This window comes from Mustelus asterias, chromosome 28 (genome assembly GCF_964213995.1).
Source record: "Mustelus asterias chromosome 28, sMusAst1.hap1.1, whole genome shotgun sequence".
NCBI classification, from domain to species: domain Eukaryota; kingdom Metazoa; phylum Chordata; class Chondrichthyes; order Carcharhiniformes; family Triakidae; genus Mustelus; species Mustelus asterias.
The window spans coordinates 19,021,891-19,044,902 of NC_135828.1; the positions used below are offsets into that span (position 1 = coordinate 19,021,891).

Below are 23,012 nucleotides of genomic sequence, written 5' to 3' on the forward strand. Positions count from 1 at the left end.
GCACCTGATTTGACTTTAATTCATCCCCCTCTGTTTCTTTCTCAATCATTTTATCTGATAGGTTAAGTAGATAGAATACCCACGCAGACACGGGGAGAACGTTCACCAAGGTCTCCTCGTGTCTCCACTGCATCATCTTATGGGCTTCACTGCTGCCTCCCAGCGCCAGGGGCCCAGGTTTAATTCTGGCCTTGGGTCACTGTCTGTGTGGAGTCTGCACATTCTCCCCGTGTCTGCGCGGGTTTCCTCCAGGTGCTCCGGTTTCCTCCCACAGTCCGAAAGATGGGCAGGTTAAGGTGATTATACCATGATAAATTATCCCTTAGTGTCAGGGGGAATTAGCAGAGTAAATACATGGGGTTATGGGGATAGGGTCTGGGTGGGATTGATGTAATGCAGACTCGATGGGCCGAATGGCCTCCTTCTGCACTGTAGGAATTCTATGACCATCAGTGTGTACGTCCACCAAATCATGGGGCAAAACATTTTATAGTGAGGGAAAGTCTAAATAATAACTTTGACTGCAAGGTGCCTCATTCCAGCAGGATTTGGGCCATGCTTTCCATTTTAAATGTGCTTAAAGGTGGCACAGTGGAGGGCAGCACAGTGGTTAACACTGCTGCCTCACAGCGCCAGGGACCCAGGTTCAATTCCGGCCTTGGGTCACTGTCCATGTGGAGTTGGCACGTTCTCCCTGTGTCTGCGTGGGTTTCCTCCGGGTGCTCCAGTTTCCTCCCACAGTCCAAAGATGTGCAGGTTGGGTGGATTGGCCACAGTAGATGCGCAGGGTTATGGGGATAGGCCGGGGAGAGGAGGGCTTGAGTAAGATGCTCTTTCGGAGAGTTAATGAAGATTCGATGGGCCAGATGGCCGCTTACTACAGATCCTATGGTTCTAAAGTATGGCAACACCCGATAAGCTAAAACCAGAGAAGTGGCCAGACTTGCTGTCTGTGTGGTGTATTTATTGCACGGGCCTAATATTGCTGGAAGTACTATTTGTGATAACATTAAGCTGTTCAGCCCTCGCTTGTTGTGTGAGCAGTGCAGTTGGCCTGTTGTGAGAATATTTTATTGCCACAGGTGCCATTTATAGCTGGGTAATATCCTTGGCTCCAAATTATACTCTAATAAAAATGTATGATATTGCAGAAAGTGTAATCTTTTGCAATTTAAAAATGTTTTGAGCTGGCTAAAATTTATTAGCCTGTTTGTAGTGTCAGAGATAGAGAAGGCCTTGCTTTGTCTATTTGGCAAAGGATTACCATGGTGACTCTGTGTTGTTTGAGAGTCACCAAGGCCGATGTATTCCCAAGTGAGCCACTGCACATTGGTTAGTTCAAACGTCAGAGAAATCGAGTGATCGAACATCATAGAATCCCTACAGTGCAGAAGGAGGCCATTCGGCCCATCGAGTCTACACCAACCACAATCCCACCTAGGCTCTACCTCCATAACCCCATGTATTTACCCTATCTAGTCCCCCTGACACTAAGGGGCAATTTAGCATGACCAATCCACCTAACCTGCACATCTTTGAAGTGTGGGAGGAAACCGGAGCACCCGGAGGAAACCCACGCAGACACGGGGAGAATGTGCAAACTCCACACAGACAGCGACCAAAGCCGGGAATCGGATCCGCGTCCCTGGCGCTGTGAGGCAGCAGTGCTAACCACTGTGCCACCGTGCCACTCAAACCACACAAATCGGGCAGGATTTTCTGCGACGTGTTTTGCAAACGGGGTTTCCCATTGTCCGCACCCTCTGCCGCTGGGGAAGCATGGTTGGGGGAGTGGAGGGGCACCATTGGCGGGACGAGAAAATCCTGATGGTGGGGATGGCCAGGAGTGCCCAATAGGTGTGGATGTATGGGTGCGTACATTCATGTGCACTTCCTTACAGATGATGAGCATACAACAGCTAAAGAAACATCAACATTATAATACATGACATCGAGTTCATTTTGCAATATGTATACCATAGCATTGGTAGAATTTACACCACTTGGACAGTACCCCCGATAATAAGTTCAGCAGATTGTCAAATAACTACACCATCTTAAGTGATTAATTCTGAATAATTGCATTTACTCTGGAGGCTTTAATCCGAGAATCCAAACACTCAATGCCTAATGCAGACAAAATATGGACTAAAATTACAGCAGTTACAGTAATTACAGCCTAAACGGCACACATTTGATGTTGAATATATCAACACTTTTGCACCTTAGTTGTTGCTCTGTTATAATGGATGTGAAGCAACTAACCAGTTCAATTTAAATCGAAGTTTAGGCAGGAATATTGCACTTTGGCTGTGCTAATTGAATGATTCCTGCTTACACTTGATGTAGAGTGAAGTTGTCCAGTTGCAGGCCACTTGCAGAATTGCATTTGGCAAATTTATCTCATTCACTCCCACTCACCAGGGAATAAAATAGTCATAGAATCATAGAATCAACACTGATGCCAGTAAGTGCAGAAGGAGGCCATTTGGCCCATCGAGTCTGCAACGCCCACAAGCCCACCCAGGACCTATCCCCATCACCCCATGAATTTACCCTAGATAGTCCCCCTGACACTAAGGGGACAATTGAGCATGGCCAATCCACCTAACCCGCACATCTTTGGACTGTGGGAGGAAACCGGAGCACCCGGAGGAAGCCCACGCAGACGCGGGGAGAACGTGCAGACTCCGCACAGACAGCGACCCCAAGCCGTGAATCGAACCCAGGGTTTCCGGCGCTGTGAGGCAGCAGTGCTAACCACTGCACCACCGTGCCACCCCAAAATCATCGCCCAAACAGGGGTTTGAACCCTGGACCCTCAGGTTAAAAGTCTGATGCTCTACCGACTGAGCTATCTGGGCCCTTGAGCAAAACCTCAAGTTGGGAGCACTGACCTTCCAAACACCATAGGCACCGTCACTTATTTTGCCAGCTCCACCCCAATCCTGTTGCTATTCTCAGTTGAGAATCATGCAACAATTTCTTCATTCATTGGTGTAGAAATGTGGTTGTTCAGCAACTCAATGAATAAGGTCTAAAATATGAGAATTTCATGCAAGTATTGTGTGGTAAACCACTGTTAGCTGTTATCTGTTGTGGTTAACCACTGTTAGTTAGTACCTGTTGTTACCTGTATATGTGGCACATCCCTGTCGGCTCCGCCCAAGACTCCTCCTCCTGGTCCGGGTATAAAGACGGTGGCTCCTCCCCCTAGCCTTTAGTACAGACCAGATCACCGACAGGGATGGCTCCAAGTTCTTGTTAATAAAAGTCTATTTGTTCTTGCATACAAACTAGTCTTTGCTTGATTGATGGTGCATCATATTGCTAGTTCCTCACACTAATTCGGCTCTCTGATTCTCAATCCTTCTCTCTGTTTCATATCTGATCAGTTGGAACTACATTCTGCACCCTCTCTTTCCCTCTTCCCCTATGCACTCTATGAATGGTATGCTTTCTAGCACGCAAGAAACAATACTTTTCACTGTGTACTAATACATGTGACAATAATAACTCAAATCAAATATTAAGCTGACCTTTCTCTATCTGTAACTGTAACACTATGTTCTGCACCCAGTCCTTTCCTTCACCCCATCATTAAGGACCCCACGTACCCCGGACATTCTCTCTTCCACCTTCTTCCATCGGGAAAAAGATACAAAAGTCTGAGGTCACGCACCAACCGACTCAAGAACAGCTTCTTCCCTGCTGCCACCAGACTTTTGAATGGTCCTCGCATATATCAAGTTGATCTTTCTCCACACCCTAGCTATGACTATAACACTACATTCTGCACCCTCTCCTTTTCTTCTCCCCTGTGTTCTCTATGAACGGTATGCTTTGCCTGAATAGCACATAAGAAACAATACTTTTCACCATATACTAATACATGTGACAATAATAAATCAAATCAAATATTCGGCTGATCTTTCTCTAACCCTAATCTGTAACTGTAACACTACATTGTGCACCCTCTCCTTTCCATCTCCCCTATGTACTCTATGAATGGTATGCTTTGTCTGTATGGTATGCAGAAAACAATACTTTTCACTGTATCCCAGTATAGGTGACAATAATAAATCAAATCAAAGGAAGTATTTTAACAGATTTATCCTTGGACAAGAAATGGAACTCACGGTTACGTCATTGATGGAGATAGCAGAAATGGTCTCTTTGTGCCCCTGAAGCTGACTAACATAAGTCAGTGTGTTGAAGTCCCAAATGATGCCCGTCCTGTCACATGATCCGCTCACAATCACATTATAAGTTGAAGACACTGCGAGGCAAGTGACAGCTTCTATATGACCATGAAGTACCTGGGATAAAGAATAAATCACTGCTGTGAGACTCGACCACATGAACTAGATGCTAAACAGCTTCAGTCTTTAATTATATATCCTGCGATAGGAAAGGGACACAAAACTAGGAAGCCACGCCAGACTGTTTCAGAAAGAGGGGGATGGCTTGCAGGAGGAGAGGTACCAAAGACATATCTGTTGTATTATGGTGCCACCACTGAGGACCATGTTGCATTGTGTACTTGTTTGTGGCTTCTCAATGATGAGACATTCAGATTGTATGTTTAAACATGAACTGCTCATTTTTAATCTTTAACTATTGAGAGATTCCAGTTAACACCATGAATAGTGCTGCTTGTCCCATGCAGGCGGCTTCCATTCTGAATCTATTACCATGTGGCTCCATGCATCATACCGTGGGGTGGGGTGTGGTATTCTCCAGCCTCCAGCACCACGCCCCTTAACCCTTGCTGTGCCGAGCATCTTTTTATTACAACGGAATGCAGTTACATAAAACAACAATGTTCTCTGGAAATAAACGTGGAGAATTAGATTTCAAAAATGCCACTTATTCCAAAGGTTTGCCTCAACTCCCCACCAGGGCTGCAAATTATTCTTGTACAATACACATAAAGTTCAAGGATGGGAAAAAAAAAAGGCCATTTGGCTGAATCCATCAACTGGGTAACCCAATTCTCCTCTCAGTAGTCAAAGATTTATGTGGCCCTGTTTCACTCACTGAGTATTGTTACTCCAGTGAAGAAAGGAACACAGTTAGTGTCTTCCACAAGCTCAGGACATTCCGAGAAAGTTCATCAATGAATTCTTTCCGAGTTGTTGTCGCTCTTGCTGTAATCAGCAGCGTTGTGCACAGCGAGATTCCACTAGAGTCATAGAGCAATACAGCACGGAAACAGGCCCTTCGGCCCAACCGATTCATGCCGACCATGGTGCCCTCCCAGCTAGTCCCAATTGCCTGCATTTGGCCCATATCCCTCTAATCCTTTCCCACCCATGTACTTATCCAAATGCTTTTTAAATGTTGCTATTGTACCTGCCTCAACCAGTTTCTCTGGCAACTCATTCCATAGACGCACCACCCTCTGTGTGAAGACGTTGCCCCTCAGGACCTTTTTAACTCTTTCTCCTCTCACCTTAAACCTATTCCCTCTAGTTTTCAATTCCCCTTCCCTTGGGAAAAGACTATGGGGCTGCAATTTTACCATCCCGTCCGCCATGGGAATCGGAGTGGGCAAGGGGCGGACCATGGAAAGGTCTGTTGACCTTGGGCGGGATTTTACGGTTTCGGGGTGAGTGAGGTTGGAAAATCCCACCCCTATGTGCGTTCATCCTATCTGTGCCCCTCATGATTTTATACACCTCAGTAAGGTCCTCCTACGTTCCAAGGAACAAAGTCCTAACCCGGCCAACTTCTCCTTGTAACTCAGGCCCACTAGTCCTGGCAACATCTTTGTAAATCTTCTTTGCACTCTTTCCAATTTAACAATGTCTTTCCTATAACAGGGCGACCCAAACTGTGCACGTAACAATGAGTTAATTATCTGGCTAATCGGACTTTTGTGGCATTAGTTGATGGTTAATTAATGGTCAGGTGAACTCCTCTGCCCGTTTTGCCATGGGATCTTTGATGTTTACCCAGGAAGGCAGATTAGATTGTTTTTATAATGTCCTATATGTCCTTTGGTACTGCAATGAAGTATATTAGTAATGCAAGTATCGGAAGTGATGTTTGATCAAGTGGGCAAGTGTCCCAGAAACAGGAACAACAAGAAAAACTTGCAACAACTTTAAAATGTCTGGGAAATCTATAATCATTTTAACAAAAATATGTTTGAAGAGGTTTTTTTTTTTAAGAGTCTGTATCACCTCTAAAGCGATCAATTATTATTTTAAGTTTAAAGAGTGAGGCCTCAAAATCCCGCCCCATGTAAGTTTAAAGTTTATTTATTAGTGTCGCAAGTATCATAGAATCATAGAAACCCTACAGTGCAGAAGGAGGCCATTCGGCCCATCGAGTCTGCACCGACCACAATCCCACCCAGGCCCTACCCCCACATATTTACCCGCTAATCTACCTCTAACCTACACATCCCAGGACTCTAAGGGGCAATTTTTAACCTGGCCAATCAACCTAACCCGCACATCTTTGGACTGTGGGAGGAAACCGGAGCACCCGGAGGAAACCCACGCAGACACGAGGAGAATGTGCAAACTTTGCACAGACAGTGACCCAAGCCGGGAATTGAACCCTGGTCCCTGGCGCTGCGAGGCAGCAGTGCTAACCACTGTGCCAACTTTGTTCTTTCCATTAATATTCTACATGCCTGAAGAAGGTCTCCTTTTACCTGCCCTTTTTCTCAGTGAAGTCTAGCACAAGTAAGTCTGCTTACATTTATGAACATTTGAGTTAATTGAGAAAGCATCAGAGACCACACTGCGACCTTACACTCACTAACAGAAGGCTGAACTTCAATGCTTAACATCTGTTCCTTTTCAAATAAAAAGAACAAAAGTCCAATAATTGGTTTCATTGAAAAGTTAATTTCCTGTTGCTACTTTGCCTTCACTTTTCCATTTATCACTGAATCCCAGAATAAGGTTATAATTATCAGTCTGCATTAGAGAAAGTGCAACATTCCCAGACTCGTACCTTCCGGACTTACTTACGACAATTAAAGGGAATTGGAGCACATTTCTGTGCCGAGGAGCAGAAACAACATGAGATGCAGACAAGAATCACAGCAGGACTGGGCAAACACTTGGTGACATTGGCTGCATCATTTCACAAGCTGAAAAGCCTCCGCAGTTTTGACCCACAGATCAATTTTCAGAAAGAAGGTTCGGTGCCATTGTTCATTTATTCTTTCATGGGATGTGGGCGTCGCTGGCTGGGTCAACATTTGTTGCCCATCCCTAATTGCCTTTGAACTGAGTGGCTTCAGAGGGCAGTCGAGACTCAACCATATTCTTTCTGGTTGTATCACAGCTTGGTATGGCTCCTGCTCTGCCCAAGACCATAAGAAACTACAAAGGGTCGTGAATGTAGCCCAATCCATCACGCAAACCAGCCTCCCATCCATTCACTCTGTCTTCACTTCCTGCTGCCTTGGCAAAGCAGCCAGCATAATCAAGGACCCCACGTACCCCGGACATTCTCTCTTCCACTTTCTTCCATCGGGAAAAAGATACAAAGGTCTGAGGTAAAGTACCAACCAAATCAAGGACAGCTTCTTCCCTGCTGTTGTCAGATTTTTGAATGGGCCTACCTCGCATTAAACTGAACTTTCTCTACACCCTATGACTGTAACACTACATTCTGCACTCTCTCCTTTCCTTCTCTATGCACGGAATGCTTTGTCTGTATAGCGCGCAAGAAACAATACTTTTCACTGTATGCTAATACATGTGACAATAATAAATCAAATCAAAACATTGCTGTGGCTCTGGAGTCACATGTCGGCCACACCAAGGTAAGGACAGCAGATTTCCTTCCCTAAAGGATATTAATGAACCAGATGGGTTTCTCCAACAATCAGTGATAGTTTCCTGCTCACAATTACGCAGACTGGCTTCATATTCCAGATTTAAAAGTTGCATTTAAATCCCTCCAGCTGCCATGACGGGATTTGAAGCCATGTTGCTGTATCAGCCTGGGTCTCTGGATTACTAGTCCAATGTCATAACCACTACACTACTATCGCTTCGACAAAATCGGCGGTTATGAAGTGCATTTGAGATTTGAAGTTGGAATTGTTTTGTCATTTGCATGCATGTGTTAGAGAGAGAGAAAGATGGAGGAAGGGGGAGAGAGATCAAGTCAATTAGAATCACTGAATCCCTACAGTGCAGAAGGAAGCCATTCGGCCCATCGAGTCTGCACCGACCACAATCCCACCCAGGCCCTATTACCGCAACCCCACATATTTACTCTGCTAATCCCCCTGACACTAGGGTCAATTTAGCACGGCCAATCAACTTAACCCGCATATCTTTGGACTGTGGGAGGAAACCAGAGCACTCAGAGGAAACTCATGCAGACACGGGGAAAATGTGCAAACTCCACACAGACAGTGATCCGAGGCTGGAATTGAACCTGGATCCCTGGTGCTGTGAGGCAGCAGTGCTAACCACTGCGCCACCATGCCACCCATTAGTCTGGATGTCCAAGGTCTGAAATAGAGATGCACAGATCAGAAAACTAATTTTGGCAGGAGGGCTGTTATGTGCCACCGAATGGGAAAACATGCAAAGACTGGTGAAAGACGAGAGGAGGGGATAACCAGTTACTGATTCTATTTCAATTAGTCGTAACCCTGTAAAAACAGAAATTGGAAACAAGGCCACTTGAGGTGGTTAATGGAATTCAGGCGTGGCATAAGCAAGGGTAATGGGCACGAATATCCCTGGCACAGGGGTGCAGTGCCCGGGTTTATGGGACAGTGACAAAAACAGAGAATGCTGGAAAATCTCAACAGGGCTAACAGCAACCTGTGGAGAGAGAATAGAGCCAACGCTTCGAGTCTGGGTGACCCTTGGTCAGAGCTGGAGACGAGGAAAATCAGACAAGATTTATACTGTGAGGACGAGCAGGGGGGGCTGTAACTGATCGGAATGGCATAGACAAAAAGACAAAGGGGATGTAAATGGTGATGATAAAGGTTAGGAATGGTGCTAATAGCGTCCATTAAGAGATCGGGATGTGAAAGGGCAGAACAAAGGTGCAGAGTGTAGGGATGGAAGCAAGATGGAAAGTGAGATTTCAGAAATGGGATAAATAAAAATAAGAATATAAAGTAATAGGAATGAGTCATAAGATGCTGTCAGACCTGCTAAGATTTTCCAGCATTTTCTGTTTTTATTTCACATTCCAGTATCCACAGTATTTTGCTTTTATTTACGGACAGTGGCCTTTTTTCTAATGCAATACATAGACAATGAGGTTAGTTATCCAAACTGCCATCATTGCCAATTTTCCCCTTTTGCTTCAAACAGCTGACTCTTCGGAGCTGCATCTATCAAAGTGACATCCTTATAGGCTGCTTTCAACCAGTCCCAATTCAGCCTAATGTTCCAGCACCAACCGAGGCTGCAAATAGTTCCGAAGAATAGACAACATCTGCCATATGTGACCTCCCACGCTTCAGGCTCACTTAAATCCTTATTTCAGAAAGTTGTCTTGGAAGCAATTCAATGAAGGCTCACTGATTCCTGGGATGGGGCATTCGCCTTATGAGGAAAGGCTGGACAAGTAGGAGTTTAGAAGAGTGAGAGGCGATCTTATTGAAAGGTTTAGAGCGCGATCTTACTGGCCATTCACGCCACGCTCCCGCTGCAGCGAGGTCGGAGAATTTGGCACCCAGCGAAATCTCTGTTCACCGCAGCGGGATGGGAAAATCCCACCAGCTTCAACAAAGAATAAAGAAAATTACAGCACAGGAACAGTCCCTTCGGCCCTCCAAGCCTGCACCGACCATGCTGCCCATCTGAACTAAAACCCTCTACCCTTCCAGGGACCGTATCCCTCTATTCCCATTCTATTCATGTATTTTGTTCAGATGCCCTTAAAAATCACTACCGTATCTGCTTCCACTACCTCCCCTGGCAGCGAGTTCCAGGCACCCACCACCCTCTATGTAAAAAGCTTGCCGTTAAGATTCCAGCTACAAAAGAGGACTTGGCAGGATGGATGCCGAAAGGATGTTTCCCCTTGTGGCAGTGACGAGAGCTAGGGTGCACAGTTTAAAAATAAGGGGTCTTCCGTTTAAGACAGAGGTGCAAAGGACTTTTTCTTCTCTCAAGAGTCTGTGGAATTCTCTTCCTCAGTCGGTAGTGGAGGTGAGATCACTGTATATTTTAAAGAAAGATGTAGGTTCTTAACTAACAAGAGTGGGTCAAAGGGTATCAGGAGGGGGAGGGGAGGCAGGAAAGTGGCCTTAAGATGACAATCAGTCATGACCTTATTGAATGGTGGAGTTGAATCGAGGGACCGAATGGCCTACTCCTGCTCCTAATTAATATTAGATAACAGAGTTGATGGGCTGAACGGCCTCCTTCTGCACTGTAGGGATTCTATGAGTCTACACACGAAGAAGATTGGTCTTGGGTGGAATCATTTGCAGCAAAGCATCAGAACTTCACACTGTAGCGTACATGCTAAATAGGGGAGACGATGGCCTAGTGGTATTATCGCTAGATTATTAATCCAGAAACTCAGCTAATGTTCTGGGGACCGGAGTTCAAATCCCGCCACGGCAGATGGTGGAATTTGAATTCAATAAAAAATATCTGGAATTAAGAATCTACTGATGACCGTGAAACCATTGTCGGAAAAAACCCATCTGGTTCACTCAGCGCCTTACACCTTGTGATCAAATTCCACTCCAACTCGATTTTGAGTTTGCTGGTGACACCACCGTAGTGGGTCAGATCTCAAACAATGATGAGACAGAGTACAGGAATGAGATAGAGAATCTGGTGAACTGGTGCGGCAACAATAATCTCTCCCTCAATGTCAACAAAGCAAAGGAGATAGTCATCAACTTCAGGAAGCGTAAAGGAGAACATCCCCCTGTCTGCATCAATGGGGACGAAACAGAAATGGTCGAGAGCTTCAGGTTTTTAGGTGTCCAAATCACAAACAATCCATCCTGGTCCCTCCATGCAGATGCTATAGATAAGAAAGCACACAAACTTTCTCAAGAGACTAAGGAAATTTGGCATGTCTGATACAACTCTCACCAACTTTTACAGGTGCACCAGAGAAAACACAGTTGTATCACAGCTTGGTATGGCTCCTGCTCTGTCCAAGACCGCAACAAACTACAATGAGTTGTGAATGAAACCCAATCCATCACTCAAACCAGCCTCCCATCCATTGGCACTGTCTACACTTGACACTGCCTCAGAAAAGCAGCCAGCATAATTAAGGACCCCACACACCAGGGCATACTCTCTTCCACCTTCTTCCGTCGGGAAAAAGTTACACAAGTCTGAGGTCACGTATCAACCAACTCAAGAACAGCTTCTCCCCTGCTGCCATCAGACTTTTGAATGGACCTACCTCGCATTAAGTTGATCATTCTCCACACCTTTGCTGTGACTGTAACGCTACATTCTGCACCCTCTCCTTTCCTTCTCTATGAATGGTATGCTTTGTCTGTACAGCATGCAGGAAACAATACTTTTCACTGTATACCACTGTGACAATAATACATCAAATTAAATCAAATCAAATAATGCACTTTAGGGAAGGAAATCTGCCTTCCTTACTTGGTCTGGCCTACATGTGACTCCAGAGCCACAGTAATGCGGTTGACTCTCAACTGCCCTCTGAAATGGCCTAGTGAGCCACTCGGTTGTATCAATCTCCACTAATAAAAAGGAATGAAACTGGATGGACCACCTGGCATCGACCGGAATAGATCAAGAAGGCAGCTCACCTTCTCAAGGGCAACTTGGGATGGGCAATAAATGCTGGCCAGTGAATAATGTCCATGTCCCACGAATGAATAGAAACAATAGATAGAAACAACAGAGGTGGGCAAACGGAAAACAGCAGCAACATACCTCCTTCAGAATCATGCTTTTGGCTTTGTCCTTGTTGGCTGGGATTTCCCACACACATATTACACTGCTCGAGCCTCCTGTGATAACAATTGTAGGTGTTGGGCAGGCCGCACACAGACACTGGCCCCAGTCCGACAGGCACTCAAACACAGTTAGATTCTGCATCAGAAACAAGGCAGCATTTTGAGAAATGTAATTCCATTGTAATGGCTCTTTGATTTTCAATTACCCTGTGTTAACCTGACGTTGTAGGGTATAAAACGATTGAAGCAGCATCACTAACTGGCTGCCAAACCCCCCCACCCCCCTGACATTCCACCGCACTGTACCTAATCCACTTTATTCCTCATCAACACATTTCAATTAGCCCAGAATCCTGCAGCGCAGAGGAGGCCCTTCGGCCCATCGAGTCTGCACCGACACATGAAAGGCCCTGGCCTGCCCACCTAATCCCACTCCCGCTGTTCTCCCAGACTGACTCTCCGGAGCCACTCCGAGGGGAGGCTGCAGTGTCCGAGATGCAGCCTCTGGGATGAGACAGTAAAACAAGGCCCCGTGTGGACGTAACTGACCCCGTCAAAATATTCGAAGGAAAGAAGTGGTGTTGAGGCCAACAAGTTATCTCAACCAATATGGTCAAAACTGATGAGCTCACTATTATTTGTGGGATCTTGCTGTGCATTAATTGGCAGCAACATTCGCCTGCATTACAACGGTATTACAGTTTCTTCTTTATGTGTGGTTTATAGCAGATATGCGCTAAGGCTCATACAGCAACATCATTCAATAGACATCAGTCTTCTGTGCTATTACCTTGACATAAGACATTATAGAGAGTTCACTTAAAGCCAGGGAACTTTGCGTGAACACTACAGCTAACCTGTGAATCTGGCTCAGTAATCCTTGAATAAAGACTTTCATTCATATTTGAGACCATAGGACATAGGAGCAGAAGTAGGCCATTCGGCCCATTGAGTCTGCTCCGCCATTCGATGAGATCGTGACTGATCTGATGTGATAATCCTCAACTCCACTTTCCCGCCCTTTCCACAAAATCTGTCTGTCTCAGCCTTGAACATACTTAATGACCCAGCCTCTACAGCCCTCTGCGGGAAAGAATTCCACAGATTCACTCCCCTCTGAGAGAAGAAATTCCTCCTCATCTCTGTCTGAAATGGGTGACCCCCTCACTCTGAGATTGTGCCCTCTGGTCTTAGACTCTCCCACAAGGGGAAACAACCTCTCAGCATCTACCCTCTGAGAATCCTATATGTCTCAATAAGGTTGCCTCTCATTCTTCAAACTCCAATGAGTACAGACCCAACCTACTCAACTTCTCCTCATAAGAAAATCCTTCCATACCCAGGATTGACCTAGTGAACCTTCTCTGGGCTGCCTCCAATGTCAGTATATCTTTCCTGAGATAAGGGGACCCAAATTGTTCACAGTATTCCAGACATCGTAGTCTCCGATCATCCAAGCAGCACTTTATCATAGAATCCCTTCAGTGCAGGGAGGAGGCCATTCAGCCCATCGAGTCTGCACCAGCCACCATCCCACCCAGGCCCTATCCCTGGAACCCCACATATTTACCCTGCTAATCCCCTGACACTAGGGTCAATCTGGCAAAGCCAATCAACCTAACCCACACATCTTTGGACTGTGGGAGAAAACCAGAGCACCCGGAGGAAACCCACGCAGACACGGGGAGAACGTGCAAACTCCACACAGACAGTGACTCAGGCTAGAATTGAACCCGGTTCCCTGGTGCTGTGAGGCAGCAGTGCTAATCACTGTGCCGCTTCCTTCAAGTATAGTTACTGCTGTGAGAAATATGACAGCACATTTGCACACAGCAAGATCCCACAGTTGGAAACAAGATAATGTCCCGATAATCCATTTTAGCGATTATCTTTTTACTTATCTCAGCTGAGGGATAGGAAGGGACAAGCAGGGCTTTGATTCAACTGCAAAAAACAGATGGAACATCTGTTAGCACATCCAAAGATGTATGGGTTAGGTTGAATGGACTCGGGTCACTGTCTGTGTGGAGTTTGCACGTTCTCCCCATGTCCGCGTGGGTTTCCTCCGGGTGCTCCGGTTTCCTCCCACAGTCCAAAGATGTGCGGGTTAGGTGGATTGGCCATGCTAAATTGCCCCTGAGTGTCAGGGAATTAGTAAGGTAAAATAAGTTGGGTTACGGGGATAGGGCCTGGGTGGGATTGTGGTCGGTGCAAACTCAATGGGCTGAATGGCCTCCTTCTACACTATAGGGATTCTATGATTAATGGACATACCTTGTCAGCAGTGTAGATTCCCAGAGAACAACTGAAGTCATTATAACCCCAGGAGAATGTCTTGTTCCACTCTGACGGTATCAGTAACTTATTCTTCTCCACAGCGAGAACACCTTTTTCAGTATGTACAATGTGTCCAACGGGTCCCTTCAATAGCTCTGTGTAAAATCAGTGGGGTATAGTACTATGAGTGAGGGATGAGGTGTTAGATCCCACATCGTGGAAGACAGAACTGGATCCAATCTTGACACAATTTTATAACCTTTATTTACGGAGATATAAATTGCAAGCACGCACCTCCCAACCCAACAACCAGTTTCAGTTTCATCCATTCAGGGCAAAAAAAACAAATTAAAAGGTAAGTTACAAGGGCAGCCCTTAAAAGAGACACTGCATCAAAACAAGCAGCATCTCAAAGGAAACTTGAAACATCATGACAAAACATGATCAAAGGGGGAATCAGTGAAACACCCCAGACGGTGCCCATCGGGCATGGAAGGGCTGGTTCATACCAGTGGAAGCTGCATGCTCCATCTCAAGGGGCACCAGGCCGCAAACATTGCCATGGAAGTCCGGCTAGAAGATCCCCGTGATTGTTCACTGACTGAACCTGTTGAGGGCTAACTTGGTTAGGTGTAAACGACAGAATCACAGAAACTAGAAGCAGAACTAGAACCAGCCTCCCATCCATTGACTCTGTCTACACTTCCCGCTGCCTTGGCAAAGCAGCCAGCATAATTAAGGACCCCACGCACCCCGGACATTCTCTCTTCCACCTTCTTCCTTCGGGAAAAAGGTACAAAAGTCTGAGGTCACGTACCAACCGACTCAAGAACAGCTTCTTCCCTGCTGCTGTCAGACTTCTGAATGGACTTACCTTGCATTAAGTTGATCTTTCTCTACACCCTAGCTATGACTGTAACACTACATTCTGCACTCTTTCGTTTCCTTCCCTATGAACAGTATGCTTTGTCTGTATAGCGCGCAAGAAACAATACTTTTCACTGTATGCTAATACATGTGACAATAATAAATCAAATCAAAGGAGGAGGCCATTCGGCCCTTCAAGCCTGCTCCGCCATTCATTTTGTTCTTGACTGATCATCAAATTCAATATCCTAATTGCCCCATCCCCCCCAGATCCCTTTAGACCCAAGGGCTATATCTAATTTCTTCTTGGAATCACACAATGGTTCCTCATTTACACAGCCAGTTGACGCATCCAGCAATGTTAAAATGAGACATGAAAAGCTATTGTTCAGTGTTTTAAATACCTTTCACTGGAATACCAGAGGGCTTCAGATTCTCCAGGTGGTAGAAGAAGGGCAGGAGAGCAGGAGGAGAGGCAACTAGGTCCTTCCCCAAAGAGTACCTTCCTGGGATAATCCGTGGAGGGTGAGCTTTACTGAAGAGCTGAATTCAAGAAAAAGAAAACCTCCAGTCAGTCTTTTATTTTTCAAGACATCATTCATGTTTGTTTGCTTGCCTGTCTATTTAACTGATTTTAAAGTTTCAAAGTTTACTAGTGTCACAAGTAGGCTTACATTAACACGGCAATGAAGTTACTGTGAAATTCCCCTAGTCGCCACACTCCGGCGCCTGTTCGGGTACACTGAGGGAGAATTTAGCATGGCCAATGCACCCTAACCAGCACGTCTTTCAGACTGTGGGAGGAAACCGGAGCACCCGGAGGAAACCCACGCAGACACGGGGAGAACGTGCAAACTCCACACAGACAGTGACCCAAGCTGGAAATTGAACCCGGGTCCCTGGCGCTGTGAGGCAGCAGTGCTAACCACTGTGCCATCATGCCGCCCACATGTCGGGTGAAACATGACTCGCAGTCACTTCAACAGGCTGGCCCGGCGATGATTCAGGAGAAATCTGCCAGATCCTCCACAGTACATTTCCCACACTGTGAAAGGATACAGTCTGGGGCAGGTCCTAAAGTTTGGATACAGGATACAGTCTGGGGCAGGTCCTAAAGTTTGGATACAGGATACAGTCTGGGGCAGGTCCTAAAGTCTGGATACAGGATACAGTCTGGGGCAGGTCCTAAAGTTTGGATACAGGATACAGTCTGGGGCAGGTCCTAAAGTTTGGATACAGGATACAGTCTGGGGCAGGTCCTAAAGTTTGGATACAGGATACAGTCTGGGGCAGGTCCTAAAGTTTGGATACAGGATACAGTCTGGGGCAGGTTCTAAAGTTTGGATACAGGATACAGTCTGGGGCAGGTCCTAAAGTTTGGATACAGGATACAGTCTGGGGCAGGTTCTAAAGTTTGGATACAGGATACAGTCTGGGGCAGGTTCTCAAGTTTGGATACAGGATACAGTCTGGGGCAGGTTCTAAAGTCTGATACAGGATACAGTCTGGGGCAGGTACTAAAGTCTAGATACAGGATACAGTCTGGGGCAGGTTCTAAAGTTTGGATACAGGATACAGTCTGGGGCAGGTTCTAAAGTTTGGATACAGGATACAGTCTGGGGCAGGTTCTAAAGTTTGGATACAGGATACAGTCTGGGGCAGGTTCTAAAGTTTGGATACAGGATACAGTCTGGGGCAGGTTCTAAAGTCTGATACAGGATACAGTCTGGGGCAGGTTCTAAAGTTTGGATACAGGATACAGTCTGGGGCAGGTTCTAAAGTTTGGATACAGGATACAGTCTGGGGCAGGTTCTAAAGTTTGGATACAGGATACAGTCTGGGGCAGGTTCTAAAGTTTGGATACAGGATACAGTCTGGGGCAGGTTCTAAAGTCTGATACAGGATACAGTCTGGGGCAGGTACTAAAGTTTGGATACAGGATACAGTCTGGGGCAGGTTCTAAAGTTTGGATACAGGATACAGTCTGGGGCAGGTTCTAAAGTCTGATGCAGGATACAGTCTGGGGCAGGTACTAAAGTCTAGATACAGGATACAGTCTGGGGAAGGTTTTAAAGTCTGGATACAGTCTAGGGCAGGTCCTAGAGTTCCTCACTTTAAAGCTCCCTTGTAAATGCCCCGAGCACCTGGCAGCCACAGAACACCTTTACTAAATCAGTTTTGCTGGGATGGCACAGCGGCCTCACAGCGCCAGGGACCCAAGTTCAATTCCGGCTTCCGGTAACTGTCTGGAGTTTGCACGTTCTCCCTGTGTCTGCACGGGTTTCCTCCAGTTGCTCCGGTTTCCTCCCACAGGTTAGGTGGATTGGCCATGCTGAATTGCCCCTTGATGTCCAAAGATGTGCAGGATAGGTGGATTAGCCATGGGAAATGTGTAGGGTTACAGGGATAGGGTGGTGGGGTGGGCCTGTCAGAGTCGGTGCAGACTCAAAGGGCCGAATGCCCTCTTCTGCACTGTAGAGATTCGATGATTCTTTGATTCATTCTGTATTGATTTCTCAACCCAACAACCTCAAGACACGTGCTGTAAATAGATCCTGAAGCATCTGATTTGATCGTACTTGAAGCAATGAAACTGTCGTGATCTTCACATTGCCGTCAACTCGGTAAAAACACTGACTTTAAACTGTGAACACAATCATTTATTTTAAACTGTGAATATATTTTTTTTTGTTAAACCCTGAATACAATTATTTACTTAGATGCTCAGCACAGAATTATTTAGTGTAATGTGTAAGGAAACGGCATTATTGCAGAGATGGCAATGAAACATTGAGTGGGATATTCTGGCCATTCTCGCTGGTGACCCTCCTCCTCCTCACCGGGAGGGTGGGGACAACGGGGAAAATCCCATTGACAGCAGCGGGATTGGAAGATCACGGAAAACACGTATGGCGGGAGATGTTGTGGAAAATCTCGGTGAGTGCAACATGGTAAGTCATCCTGGTTAACATAGATGACAAACTCTCTTGGGTAGATCAGGCGACTTTTAAAGTATATTGGTACAAACTTGGATGATCAATGTCGTTTAATATGGCATGTGGGATCAAGGTTACTGAGGTTCTGCAACCAGTTGGAAGAGGGAAAGGCGGTTGTCCACCAGAGGTCAGGTGCAGGCAAGAACTATATGAGTAGCTGGGAAGGCAATGGCTTAGTGGTATTATCGCTAGACTATTAATCCAGAAACTCAGTTAATGTTCTGGGGACCTGAGTTCGAATCCCGCCATGGCAGGAGTCACTATGAAGACATTCCTGGACAAATTCTACTGGTTTTCAGCCAAACATTCGAAACATTTAACATTTCCAGCATTTACATATTCACTGTGCTGTGTTAATTATGTTGGCTCATTCAAAATGTTGGATAAATTCTCCTTTCTTTTTAAATGATCAGGAGTAAATCCTGTTGTATGATGTTGTGCGTATGCCATTGTAATGTAAAGGGGTTCGAAGAGCAAGGGTTGACGTGGGAGTGGAGAATAGCATGGCCCATGGTATGATGTATAGAGTCACATGGTGATAGATTGAGAGAACAAGCTAGAAAGAGCCTGCATGGCAGCAACAGCTGAGAATAGCATGACCCACGGTATGATGTATAGAGTCACATGGTGATAGATTGAGAGAACAAGCTATGAGCCTGCATGACAGTAGCAGCACCATGGATGGGTTGTCATTCTGGGATATATACATAGTTAAAGATTAACAATAAATAGTTCACATATAAACATACAAGTCCAAATATCTCATCATCGAGACATCAGATGAACACATAATACAACAAACCCTATACAATTTTAAAGGATTCTTTTGCTGTTTCTGTTACTGTAAAACCATCTCTCATATAAAAGTGGCGTTTTACAATCAAATAAATCTGACTAAGTAAAATCTATCGCAGTATACGAATGCCAAGGGAAACACATCCTATAAAATGTAGAAATAGAGAGACTCTTTTAACTTGTACCTGTTTAGGGATTTGCCCAAAGTTATTGACAAAACCCATAATGGTGTGTTTTCTCAGAGGGTCTTTTATGGTTCTGAGATCAGCCTGATCATCGTAGAAGTAAGGATGGAAAACATTAATAGCTTCGACCGCGGCTGAACCCTGCTGCTTGTAACCAAATATCAGATCGATCCAGTGATGAAGGTTAGCGGAGACATAATCACTTTCCAAAGCCTATGAGGAGACAAGAGAACAAAGTGTTAGATACAAGGAAGTGTCCATTTATTGGGAAAGTCTTTTATTTTAGATGTGTTCCTCTGCATTTATTTATTTCAATGAGTTAACACTTCACCTCAAACAGGTTCATGTGCGTATGACCTATATCTGAAAAGCCTTATGTAAAGGCAATATTATAGCAGCCTTAGGGACTCATACTAAAAAGGAGATGTTTGTGATATTATCTATAAGCAGTGCTTTGGTATAAAAAGCTTTGCGTTAGCACTCCTGCCTCACAGCAGTGGTAGGGCCTGGGTGGGATTGTTGTCAGTGCAGGCTTGATGAGCCAAATGGCTAGCTTCTGCACTAGACATTCTATGACTCTGAACTGCCATTATAAGGTCATGGATTCAGCCCATTCCCAAGGAATTGTTCGTTTAACATCCATGCAGTACTGATGTGTGTTCGAATCCGGCCTCGGGTGACTGTTTGTGTGGAGTTTGCACGTTCTCCCCGTGTCTGCGTGGGTTTCCTCTGGGTGCTCCGGTTTCCTCCCACACTCAAAGTGGGTTAGGTCGATTGGCTATGCTAAATTGTCCCTTTGTTTCAGGGGGATTAATAGGGTAAATACATGGGATTACGAGGATAGGGCCTGGGTGGGATTGTTGTCGGTGCAGGTTCAATGGGCCAAACGGTCTACTTCTGCACTGTAGGGATTCTATGACTCTAAGCTGCCATTAAATGGTCATGGATTCAGCCCCTTCCCAAGGAATTGGTAGTTTAACATTCAGCTGCACTGACAGAGTGCAGCATTGCTGGAGGTGTCATCAAATGGATGAGATATTAAACTCAGGTTCAGTCTGTAGGTTCAGATGAAGGTCAAGATCTCACTATTTTATCTGAGGAAGACCAGGGGAGTTCTCCCATGCCCTGGCCAATGTCAATCAGCATCATTCAAACAAATGGCCTAATTGCCCAGCTGAAAAACCAAGTGGTTAGTTCATAAAATCCCTACAGTGCGGAAGGAGGCCATTCAGCCCATTGAGCCTACACTGACATCTCTGACAAGAGTGTCTTACCCAGGCCCTCTCCCTAGCCCTATTCCCGTAACCCCAGACATGGCTAATCCACCTCACCTACACATCCTGGGACACGAAGGGGAAATTTAGCATGGCCAATCCACCAAACCAGAATGTCCTTCAAGACTGCGGGAGGAAACCGGAGCACCCGATGGAAACCAACACAGACACAGGGAGAACGTGCAGACTCCGCACAGACAGTCACACGAGCCAGGAATGGAACTTGTGTCCCTGGCACTGCGAAGCAGCAGTGCTAACCACCGTGCCACCCGACAAGATTCAAAAACATGTAAATTACTTTCTTCTTTCCTGAGGGCCTAATGCAAAGATAGTAAAATATTACCCACGAGAAATGTGAAGCTTAAGACACCGTGTTTGATCAAGAGCTAAATTTAATGTATCAATCCGGACTCAGAGGTATTATAGTTGACCATTGCATTCTGAAACTGTTGTTAACACCTAACCAACTAAACCTTTTGGTAATAAGCCTTAATTAAGATTATAGAGGGGACTTTAGCAGACTACCTCTTACCCTCAAACAGGGCAAAATCCAACCCTTGATTGTAGGCATGAATCACTATTCCACCCCCGCTCCACCCCAACACCCCGAAAATCTCCCCAACCCCTCACTGCCAAATCACCTCCCGCCACCAACCCCCCCGACCCCCCCCCCCCGGCCCCCAACCCTCGGAAGGTAAAGTTAGTTAAAGCACTTGCAGCATTCGTTTCTGGTGGGTACTCGCTGACTGGATGGAGCTGCCTGGAATTTGGTAATTCCATCCAGCGAAACAGGCTGAGAGAGTGAGCAGTGTCGCACGGATGCGAGGGAATTGAGGCAAAGGCACATTTTTGAGTGAGAATAGGGTTTTGCTTTACAGCTGGAAGCTTTTAATGTTAACAGATAAATTATTGAGCATTCCACTCCCGAATAACAAGAGCAACGTATTGTTATATAATGCCACATCTTTAACACAGTTAAATGTCCCAAGACACCTCACAGAAGCAATAACAAAGATAGTGAGACACCAAGTCAAGCATGGGGATAGGAGGGCAGACTGGTCAAAGAATTCGACCTAAAGCAGCATCTAAATGGAAGAAAAAGAAGTTTAGAGAGGGAATTCTAGAGCGTAGGGGGCTCGGTAGCTGAAGAGTTGGCCACCAAAGGTGGAGCAATACAAATCGGGGATACGCTAGGCCAGAATAGGAGGAGTGGTCCCTTTGGAGTGTTCGCTTCCAGTCCCTTTGGAGTGTTCGCTCCCAGTCTTGGCAGTCAAGGGCATTCAGCTTCCCATCTTCGGGTAAGCGTTCTCCAAGACGACCTTCAAGACACACAACGTAAAAACTGATAGCCAGGTTCCGCACGCATGAGGACGGCCTCAACCAGGATCTTGGGTTCATGTCACACTACTTCTAACCCCTACCATACTGCCTGGGTTTGCAAAATCCTACTAACTGTCCTGCCTTGAAACAATTCACACCTCTCTAACCTGCGATTACCCCTCTGTCCACTCACACTGCCTGTACCTGCAAAGACTTGATTACCTGTAAAAGACTCGCATTCCAACCATTCTTCGTATTCCAATCTGTAATTATATTGTAACTGTGTCTTTGCCTCATATATGCTGCATTTGTGAATCTACCTCCACTCACCTGATGAAGGAGCAGTGCTCCAAAAGCTCATGATTCCAAATGAACCTGTAGAACTTTAACCTGGTGTTGTGAGACTTCTTACTGAATTGGAGGAGTGCTTGGAGGGCTCACTAACAGTTCTCGAAAAAGCCCGGTTAAGTACCCTCTCGTTCTCAATCCTTTCAGGAGTTTCTCCCTATCGAGTCTGTCCAGACACATCATCACATCATCACATGGTCTGGAATGGGGGGGTGGGGGTGAGTTAATAGGTTGTAATGAACAAAGCATCGTAGCTGTGAGGGACAGCTCGGTGGATAGGATATTGGTATGTAGATAGGCTGGAAAATTGGGCGGGGATCCTGGATTCAGGATTCAATCCTGGACCGGGGAGCGGTGCGGGCTTGGAGGGCCGAAGGGCCTGTTCCTGTGCTGTATTGTTCTTTGTTCTTTGTTCTTGACTTTGAATACCACCATGAAATTTGTTCTCAGCCTTCTTTTCTCCAAGGAAAACAGTCCTAATTTCTCTGAAATAAAAGCAAAACACTGCCTCTACCAACCCGAGTCCGCTTGCCAATCAATCAGCACTCTCTTCCCATGCAGTATAAGTTGTTGTTCCCTCTGAGATTTGTGAACCTGATGAGTGCAGGACAAAAAGCTTCGACAGCAATGTCTTTTATTCAGCAAAAGAAAAAAATTCTCATTGAATCAAAAAGGATTCTGAATGGGCTTCACTGGGTAGACACTGAGAAGTTGTCACCCCTGGCTTGGTAATCTAGAATGTGGAGGCACAGTGTGAGGGTGAATCATTTAGAACTGAGATGAAGAGAAAATTTTTCATTCAGAGGATTGTGAACCTACTTTGAAATTCTCGGCCCCCAGAGGGTTGTGGATGTTCCGCCATTAAATAGTTTTAAGGCTAAAGTGGACACTATTTGATTATTTAGATAATGGATGGATATGCGGAGCAGGTGGGAAAGTAGAATTGAAACCATGGATCACCCATGATAATATTAAATGGCAGAGCGGGCTTGAGAGGACATGTGGTTTACTTTTGTTTTACTGTTCCCTCTACTTTCTC

General features: G+C 45.6%; 1 protein-coding gene and 1 non-coding gene across 2 annotated transcripts in view; both read right to left on the reverse strand.

The window, feature by feature from the left end:
* wdfy4 (WDFY family member 4) overlaps nt 1-23,012 on the reverse strand; it is a 245,621-nt gene that overhangs the window by 22,860 nt on the left and 199,749 nt on the right. Inside the window, exons 41-45 of the mRNA XM_078199280.1 lie at nt 19,032-19,244; nt 15,460-15,598; nt 14,186-14,343; nt 11,889-12,047; nt 4,140-4,319 (exon numbers count right to left, since the gene is read on the reverse strand). Of these exons, the coding sequence (XP_078055406.1) occupies nt 4,140-4,319; nt 11,889-12,047; nt 14,186-14,343; nt 15,460-15,598; nt 19,032-19,244 (849 nt within the window). The remainder of the gene's footprint in view (nt 1-4,139; nt 4,320-11,888; nt 12,048-14,185; nt 14,344-15,459; nt 15,599-19,031; nt 19,245-23,012) is intronic.
* trnak-uuu (transfer RNA lysine (anticodon UUU)) lies at nt 2,792-2,864 on the reverse strand. The gene has a single exon. It is a non-coding gene; the product is annotated as a tRNA-Lys (tRNA).